We start from the raw sequence: 9,635 nt of genomic DNA, 5'->3' as shown, positions 1-9,635 counted from the left end.
CTTTTCTTAGAAGGAAGATAAGAGGTTCTTGTGTTAAAGTATTTAGTCAATTGGAAGCTAGACGTCACTTCCATCTCCAGAATGTGACACATGCTAAATATGAAAATCCCATCCATTATGTAAACCTCACTCCTCCCACAGTGGACCAGGATCATTTGATGACTTTCTATGGTGTCATTGGTGTGTTTGACTGATGTCCTCTGTTTGTGTGTCCTTGTTGGTCATTTCAGGTAGAAGTGAGCTAAACAGAATCACCACATGTTTCCATGCACAGTGTCACACACCTGTCATCCCAGCAGCTAAGAAGACTGAGGCAGGAGGATCACAAGTCCAAAGCCAGCCTCAGCAACTTAGCAAGGTCCTAAGCAAATCAGCAGGACCCTGTCTCTAAATAAAATATCACAGAGGGCTGGGGATGTGGCTCAGTGATTAAGTCACTAATCACAGGAATGAACTATGTGTCAACTGTGTGCCAGGCACTATCTGCCTACTAGAGAAGCAGCAAAGAGCAAGTGGATGACCAGGATTTTAGTCATCACTGGGGACACAGGAGTGGGGGTTAAATAATCAACAAGTAAGCAATAAGAGCAAAATTGGGACTTCCATAGATTCTAAGAAATAAAAAAAGTAAAGGTCAGGCTGTTCCTAGAAAGAAACTATTTTTGATTGGGTGATTAAGGAAGGTCTCTCCTAGGAAGTAACACTTTGTCTAAGAGCTGAATGGTAAATATCTAATCATTCAATGTGTGGTGGAAGTTTCCCAGGGAGACGAATAGTGAGTTGAAAGGTGGGGGTGGGGTATGGGGGCAGCAAGGATAGTAGAATGAATCCAACATTTTTACCCTATGTACACATATGACTACATGACCAGTGGGATTCTGCATTGTATACAGCCAGAAAAAATGAGAAATCATACTGCATTTATGTATGGCACATCAAAGTGCATTCTACTGTCATATATAACTAATTAGAACAAATTAAAAAAAATAATGTCCTGGGGGAGGAACGAGTTTGGTGTATTTAAGGAAAAACAAATGAAGGAAAAGATGGAAGCCCAATGGGCTTGACTGAGCAAAGTGAATAAGAGAAAAAGTGGCAGGAAAACAAGGACAATTATATATGTGCCACAAGGCATGGTGTCTGACATAGATCAAGAGCTTCATAAATGATAACTCAAAAAAAAATTAAAAATATATAAGAATACCTCTTACTGGAAAGTCCCAGTAACTAAAAGCATCCACAGAACCAACCTGCATTGGCAATCGCCAATCCCACCAAACACTTTGCATCTATTAGTTAATGTATTGTACATTTCTTCAAAGGCAGCCGTACTTTACGTGAGAATATGCTTCCACAAAGTGCAGGGCTGCCCCTCCTCAATGCCATTCATGAGGATCCCTTCTCAGTGATGGAGACCTTCTGCCAAGACTCAGCATAAGGCTCGTGCCAAGATACATATTTGCCCAATAAGCTGTAATGGTTTAATATATCGAGTTGAAAATTCACCATTTGTATTTACTACATTATGTGAATTAATCCTGTATTCTGAAACTATCATTAGGGCTGCTTTCAGTATAATTAATCAGCATGGCACATCTTGAAATTATTCTGTATGAAGAGAGTGAAAGCCGCTCAGGCCCCTAGCATTCTGTTGGTAAAGAATTTAATTGCAAGATGTGCTGCTTGTCAAAACAATATAAGTACATCCAAGACAGAGGGTGGGGGACTGTGGGGGAGAAGAGGGAAGAGGAGACTGGATTCCCTCCTTATGTAATTGCCTTTAAACAGCAGACTGAAATGGTAGAGGCTGGCCATGTGTTTTAAGAATTTTCTAATCATACTCTACAACATGTTTATTTAGGGATATCATGTCTCTTCACACACACACACACACACACACACCCCAAAAAATTCTCCAAAGTTTCTACAACTAATTAACAAGAAGAAAAAAATAATCATGAGGTCATTACCCATGTTGTCATTTTTAAAAGAAAAACACGTTTTAAGTGGAAACTTGGGATGAATAACCTGATGGATTCTTCTATCTCCTGTCCAAGACTAAGTGAAAGAAGATTGCTTGTCACCTCGGATAAACATGAGTTTGAGTAGGCTGTTCCCTCTGCTCAAAACCCTTTCTGACTCTTGTCAGCATGATTTATAGTTGTCACTTGGAATCTGTGGGGAATTGGTTCCAAAAATCTCTCCCATGGATGTTCAAGTCCCTCTGTAGAAAGAGGTATTTGCAACTAAACTACACATATTCTCCCAAATACTTTAAATAATCTCTAGATTATAACACGTAGTACAGTGTGAATGCTACATAAATAGTTGTTATACACCAGTATTTAGATAATAATGACAAAAAAACTGCACATGTTCAATACAGATGCAGATTTTTTTTCCAAAAATTTTCCACCTCTGATTGGTTGAATCGGCAGGAGCAGAACATCTGGATATGAAGGATCAACTGTACTCCTAAGCTGATAGCACTGAGCTTAGACAGTAGCTTCGCTCCCCTCCCACACTTTTTTTCTCTCTCCTGATATCTTGCTTAATTTTTTTCATAGCAATAAATACAATTTCTGGCTATTTGTAATTATTCGTTTTTACATATCTTCATTGTGGCCCCTGATGGAAATTATTCCTAACACATTCTTTTTGTCTTCTTGTGCCACTCAACGAGATGTCAGCAGGCCTCTCTGGGGATGTAGGTGGCCTTGTGACTGACTTCCAGCCAATGGAAGGTAAGCAGGTTTGACAAGGACCAATTCTAAGCCAAGGTTTTTAAGATGTTCATGTTCCCCCTTTATGGACCCTTCACCCTTCAGCTCGCTCAGTGAAGACAGAAAGGCTTCAGGGGAGGGAGACATACAAGATCCCAGGTCCCCAGATCACTTGAAGGCCAGATCTACTTATTGAGGCAGGATCAACTGCCACTTACCATTATGTAAGCAAGAAATAACCTTCTATGTGAGCCATTAATATATTCTTTGGTCTACTTATTATAGCAGCTGGTATTATCCTTAAAAATGGACCCCAAATGAAACAGAGGTTTCATTATGGCAAAGACTTTTTCTTGTTCGTGACAATAGACTTTATAGATTTCAATACTATAAAGTGCATGCATTCATGCATGCATAAGTACATATTACATCTATATTCATACATACTGTTGTCATAGGTGAAGCATTTATATATGAACACAGATTTACAAGTGATGGAAAAACTTTGTAGAACAGAGATGATAAATTTGGAAATCTATGCTTTACTTCATAGTCTCCAGGTATCCTGGTATCTACAGCATGATGACAAATAGAACCAATTCTTGTCCCTCCACTCACTATCCTCATTCTGCCAGTCCAAACAAGGTAGTATATGGATAAGAATTTAAATCTTCACCTTGAATTGTCTGCTCATGTCAGTTAAAACCCAGACCTGTGATTTTTACACAGTCCACTGACATTAGCATCTTTTTAGTGTCAAGATGAAGAAACAGGCTCCTTGAGTCGCACCGAATTTCTCCCTGTGTCATGGCTGTTTCCATCCCCAACTTCACCTGCTCTCCTGCCTCTACCCTTCCCCACACCAACCAGAACTGAACGAAGCCTGTATCCAACTGTTGTATTTAAGCCAGTTTGTCTCACTAATCACAGTATAGGGATTTCAAAAAAAAAAAAAACACATCCATTAGAAATTTAAAAAAAAAAAAGATCAAACCAGATTTTCTACAAGGTTTATGCCATAATGCCTTAAAGTATGAATACCGCCGGGCTCTGCGGAAAGTGATTAATTTCTTGAAAACACTCAGGTCACAGTAATTGACATGACCTGTGTAATTAAGCAGTCTCTGTTTACACACCAGAAGCCCAGGCGCTGTGAGGCTGAGTTTGCTTGACAGAATGTCTTTACATGTCAGGGGATCAACAACCTTTCTTCTGTCCTCCTCAGTCACCTACACAGGCCCCTGATTGCTGCTCAGAGGAGACACGCTCTGGCATTGCCGTGTGAAGATCAGGCTGGCCTGGGACGCACACAGAATGCGTGGAGAGAAGACAGCCACTTAATAGGCGACGGAGGGTGTTTTCCATCTGATGTCTGCAGGACTCGGGTTTTCAATATCACTGGTAAAAGCCACATTGAGATGTACAGAGTAATCCAGAGGGTTTTTGTTTTTTGTTTGTTTGTTTGTTTGTTTGTTTCATGACAAAAAGACAGTCCCTCACTCTCCCTCAAAGGCAACAAAAATATTTGGAATCAGTTTCCCAATTCCCGGGCTGTGAGGAAAGTGACAGAAATGATTTGCCCTGTTCATAAGAAGCCTTCATCCAGTGTCATCATGACACATCTGTCAGCTGTCAGCTGCGACGGCTGCAGAGAAGGCTACCTCTCCCTCTGTTCTGTCCTGAGACTTGGGACAGCGGAGCACTCTGCAGTGTCTGAGGCTGCTTTGCTCAGGCCTCATGGAGAACTGGCCCAAACCTCCCCAGTGAGGTGAAGCTGGCTGCTGCTGACCTCGGACTCCTGTCTCTAAAGTTCCTTCAGATATAAAGTGACCCATGCTGCAGCTCCCTTCTGGAACAATGTGCAGGCCCTTCCCCTTCTGGGCAACCCCACCCCACCTCTGCTGGGGCTATTTCAATGTCCCTCATACAGATGGTGTCTTGAGGCTCCATTAGGGTAAATGCCCTTTGAAAGCCCCTCTCTAGGTTTCCCGGGATCCTGGCATTGAATTGTAGGTATTCCCATGGCTCCTGGGTGACGCCCATATTGCCCAATTTCTTTATTGTTCCTAAGCACCAGGTAATATCTGACTTGGTCAGTTGGCTTGGCTGCACCACCACCTCACCATTGAGTAGGTTCATAGCTTTGGGCAAACTGCTTAAGTGCTCTAAGCCCGCTTCCTCATTTATTAAATGGGAGTAATTCATATTTGCATGTTCTTAACAGGGATACTATGAAGATAATCAGAACGCACATAAAATGCTTCACATAGCATCTCTCACAAATAAGTCCTTAAGAAATGTTATCTTCATCATCACCACTGATGTCCGTGAATGTACATTGAGGCGGACACACGGACACAAGTATATGGAGCACACTGAACGTAGGCACTTACATCAGCAGTCATATGCCCCCGTGCATCATGCAGTTAGGATTGGACCTAATGCAGTGACGTGGGGAAGAGAAGCCGGCTTTATATGGATTCAGAAAAAGAAAAAAGAAACAAATGAGGATGACTCTGAATTCAGTTTGGGGCTTACGAACTGAACTCCAACACACATCTGGATAGCTAGACCTGAGCCTGGGTGCCAGGTCTCAGAGCCCCTCACTCCGGAGTCCTCACTGCACAAATAGCAGTTAGGAGGCCAAGAGTGGAAAAGATGCTTAGGAGAGCCTATAACACGAGGAGAGGACTGGACCCCCAAAGAAAACCTGGAGATCGCCAGTACTCACAGGAAGGAAAAGAGCATCCCTCGGAGGGGGGTGAGAATGGTGAATGATGTCCTAAAATGCAAGGGAAAAGAGATTCCAGAAGGATGGAGTGAGTGGCCACCACGTGAAATGATGAGAAGAAGGTAGGAGGAAAGAGTCAAGGAAGAAAGGGATTGGAGGAAAATGTTGCCTGGATGAGGGATTTTAAAGTTTTGCCTGTCTTGAGGCAATTCGACCATTCTCTGATAGTAGAAATATCACATGTCCACATGTAAAAGACCAAGTGCTACTTGAGTAAACATAATAAGTGAAGAAATGTGTCAATGTAAAGAGATACAATATAAAATGAGTTGATATTCATCCTGCCAAAGGTTTCTCTGTCCCCTCCCATGAGGTAAAGGAGGGGGAGGTAAAGAGAGCAAGTTGAACCTGAGATCCAATAAGGAATTCATCAAGACCGATAAGGAGAAGCTCAGCTCGCCTTCAGCTCAAGAGCTGACTCCAAGGTAGCTGTTCCTAGGAAGAAAGGTCTGTCTAGGGGTTGTTTAGGAATCAGAGGCAAGAGCTTTGCAAGTTTCAAATAAATCAGATTTATCTGAAGGTCAGTGTGGACCTTGTATCAGGCAGATCTCGGAGCTAATCAAAGGATGCATTCTCTGAGACTCTAGCAGGGTCTCCAGAAAGAGCTGGTCAGAAGTCATCAGGTATAGGACATTTTGCCTCTCTGTCTCCCACCAGGGTATATTTAGTAACATAAGAAGACATTTTGGTGTTCATACTTGGGGAAGGGGGCTATTCTCTACTGCCGTCTAATAAGTAAAAGCCAGTTACACTTCCAAACATCCCTCATCGCACAAGACAACCCACTCCCTGAAGAGAACTGTCCAGTCTGAAATGTTACTGTGCCCAGGTTGAGAAACTCTGGACTGCACTAATAATAACGTTCATTGGTTTATTACAAAGATTTTTCTCCAAAGGCTTACATTTATATTTTATCACTTACAAATTACTTATGTATGTAAAATGTTTTCTTTTAGATGTAGTGAAATAAACAGAATCATCCTTCCAACTTCATCTTAAAACTGAGAATATTGAGCCCCTGACAGATTACAAGAAATTTCCAGAAATATAACTTGTGCCTCCTCATTTCAATAGCCCTTTACTAAGCAAAGAATAACTATTTAATGTGCAAAAATAAAACTTTCTAATCACTCAAAAAGAGCAGACTGAATTGGCTTCGCATCCTGTGAGAAAGATATATTCTTATAACTCAAGGCTTGTAGACATCTCCCTAGCAGGTCCTACAAAGTTCATTGCAAATGCTCTTTTGGGTCTTCAATGTTAGCAAAGTCCATCCAATTCTGCTGCCCTGAGAAGTACAGGAAAGTTGATACTTGGATTCATGAGCATTATACATGTTTATTAGAATACATTATTTTGAAACTAGATGATGTGTAACTATGATGATATGTTCCTAACTCTAACTCCATCAAAAGAGCTATATGGGGTTTGGGCTGGGGCTCAGTGGCACAGCACTTTCCTAGCATGCGTGAGCCACTAGGTTTGATCCTTAGCATGGCATACAAAAATAAATAAAATACAGGCATGCTTTCCATCTTCAACTACAAAAATAATTTTTTTTTAATTTAAAAAAATGACTTATATGGCTCACTCAAGACTAAAGCAAAATACAAAACAGCATACCCTAAAACTCAAGCTCAAGTAGCAAGACATAGCAACACATGTATGGTTTCACCAGCTGAATTGTAAAGCTAATTCCAGCTCAGCACAAAATGTCCTCTGTGTGAACCAGAAGCAACTCAGTTTACTAACAGCGTCAGGAGCTAGCCTGGGAAACATTTTTCTGAGAAACTAGGAATCTTTGGATTCTCTCCATTTATCTGCCAAAACAAAAGGTGGTGAGGCCAAAATGATTTTACAGAAATCCTTCAGAATTTCAGGGAAGAATGCCTTTTATTGTATATGTCCTTAAATGAGACTAGTAAGTCTCACCTCCTAAAAACATCATCATGTAGACTAAGAGATATTGACAGATGCAGTCAATGTTCAAAACCCTCCCTTTCTCCCATTAGAGAATGTGTAGCTAAATTTTTCCAAGAATCTCTGAGTACCTTGCTATCTACATTTAAAGCTGACTAAATGGACATAAGGGCACACTTCAGACATCGTATTATTTCTCTGAAGGACTGAATAAGCACACACGATGTATGGGTCATTACTCTGAGGAGGAAACTAACATTGAACATGGAAACAAGTTACCCATAAAATTAGATGGAGAGCAACACAAGGGTCTGTAACTTAGCTACTGGAACTGAGGTCCATGGTTCTGGCATCACCTGGGAGCCTGTTAGAAACAGAGACTTCCAACCCCACCCTAGACCTCAATCAACATTTTAACAAGATCCCCAGAGGGTGCTCAGCAATTTCAAGCCAGAGAAGCACGGTGTCTAGAATTCAGCAACCTTTCCGAAAATCCAAGTACCATGTTGTTTCCTCGTAGTTAACTCATTTATTTTGGCTTCTTTGCCCTTTCATAAATGCAAATTCTGTGAGGTGGTGGCAGATCTGACTGAGGCTTGAGAAGATTTATATCTGCTGGGCAAAGACATTTCTGAAATAGAACTGAGTTATCACCCTTTCTGCTTTAGACACCTAGTTTCTTAGGGGGTCCATTTATAATAGGCAACTCCTGCTAACTTTCCAAGTTTGGAAGATAGAAAAGGAAGGAAAAGGGGACCGTAACTGTAACAAAGAACACTTTACCAGTTTTATTCTTTATTCTTATTTACTGATTTTCTACTTATAAAATTTAGGGGGAGAATGTATCATATCTATATACTTTCCTGAATCTGTGTGTGTTTTGCATGGAGTCCTAAACCCAGCTCTGAGGGTACCACCATCTGCACCAGAGAACGCAGGTGGAACAGCCCCGATTCTTGGCAGATGAAAACAACTCTGGACTACAGACACCTGGGGACCAAGGGCCCCACCTGCTCTTCACCTCTCCTCTTGGGAGACAGCTAGACTCTGAATCTTCGGCTCTCACCCTCTCCCAATATTCATGTCATTAATAAGATTTAAGACAGATAAAGTCAACGCACCTGGAATCTCCGCATGTCACGTGGGTTTCCCGCATTCTTTAGGCAATTCTGGTTGCATTTGAGAAAAAATTTCAAGAAGAACCTGTGAAGAAACAAATCATCATGATTAGAATTTCAGTTCTGATACAGGGGGCGAAAAAGTAAGGGAGTCGCTCTGGGTCGTGTTTTCTATTGATTTTACTCATTTTCTGAAATATTCAGAATGATGTCACAACCAGGATTTTACTTAAGCCCTCAGCTTTTGTTATGGATCCCGGCTGGACCTTCTTGATGAAGGGAACACCCTGGATACTGCCAGCAGATCTGTCAAAAAAAGTGAGTCCCCAAGGAAGTAGTTTCACTCATAGGGGAGAAGTTCTTCACCATAATTTAAGGGAGGTTCCAAGAGGATCTAATTGTTGGAGAATTCTCATGGTCCCCGAACACAACATGTGATTTAAACCTTTTAAATTCACAGATGAGGAACAGCAAAGTACATGCAGGATGAATGCAAGGATATGGTGAACACTTCATCCCAGCATCTCCAATTAAAACGTCCTAATTAGTTGTATCCCGAGGTGGATAAAACTCACATACTGACTGAGCTCCTTTAACTTCTCAAGTATCTCCTGAATGTTTTTCTTATACTGCCAGCTGCAGACAAAAGCTATTTGTGATGGACTAAGGAGCTTCCTGACTCCCTGCTACCTCGGTTTCTGAATTGGTTCTATAGTGAAATCCCTGGATTTTACTTGGTAAAATGACCAAAGGGTCTAATTTGGCAAGAAAAATCCCAGCTCTACTGGCATAAGTATTAATAGCACCTATTTTAATGCTCAGAAACTTCCTGTTATGAGTGATACATTACATGGTCACCCAGTAGTTTTCTGAGTTATTTCTTATATAACCATCATAGTTGTTAAATTCCATGAAAGCAGCAAGTATTAAAGAATGCACATTCATGTTGGCAACCTACAGGCAAACCCCACTGTCTCTTCTCTATTTCAGGTGGAGAAGGATTTTTATAGTCATCTAAGTTCTGCAATCCATTTTACTTTTAGACCTAGATATACCTATGAATTTCAGGAACAAAGATTTTCA

At 41.1% G+C, this 9,635-nt stretch overlaps 1 protein-coding gene across 8 annotated transcripts in view; it reads right to left on the bottom strand.

Moving 5' to 3' along the window:
• The window catches only part of EBF1 (EBF transcription factor 1), a 396,117-nt gene that overhangs the window by 140,414 nt on the left and 246,068 nt on the right, over positions 1-9,635 (bottom strand). For all 8 annotated transcript variants that reach the window (XM_081303910.1, XM_081303909.1, XM_081303907.1 and 5 more), the window contains one exon: positions 8,556-8,637. In XM_081303910.1, coding sequence (XP_081160036.1) covers positions 8,556-8,637 — 82 coding nt within the window. The remainder of the gene's footprint in view (positions 1-8,555; positions 8,638-9,635) is intronic.

This window comes from Spermophilus citellus (genome assembly GCF_964194105.1).
Source record: "Spermophilus citellus genome assembly, chromosome: 1".
NCBI lineage: Eukaryota > Metazoa > Chordata > Mammalia > Rodentia > Sciuridae > Spermophilus > Spermophilus citellus.
Note: the sequence above shows the minus strand (reverse complement) of the source record. Positions and strands in the feature narration are given on the sequence as shown.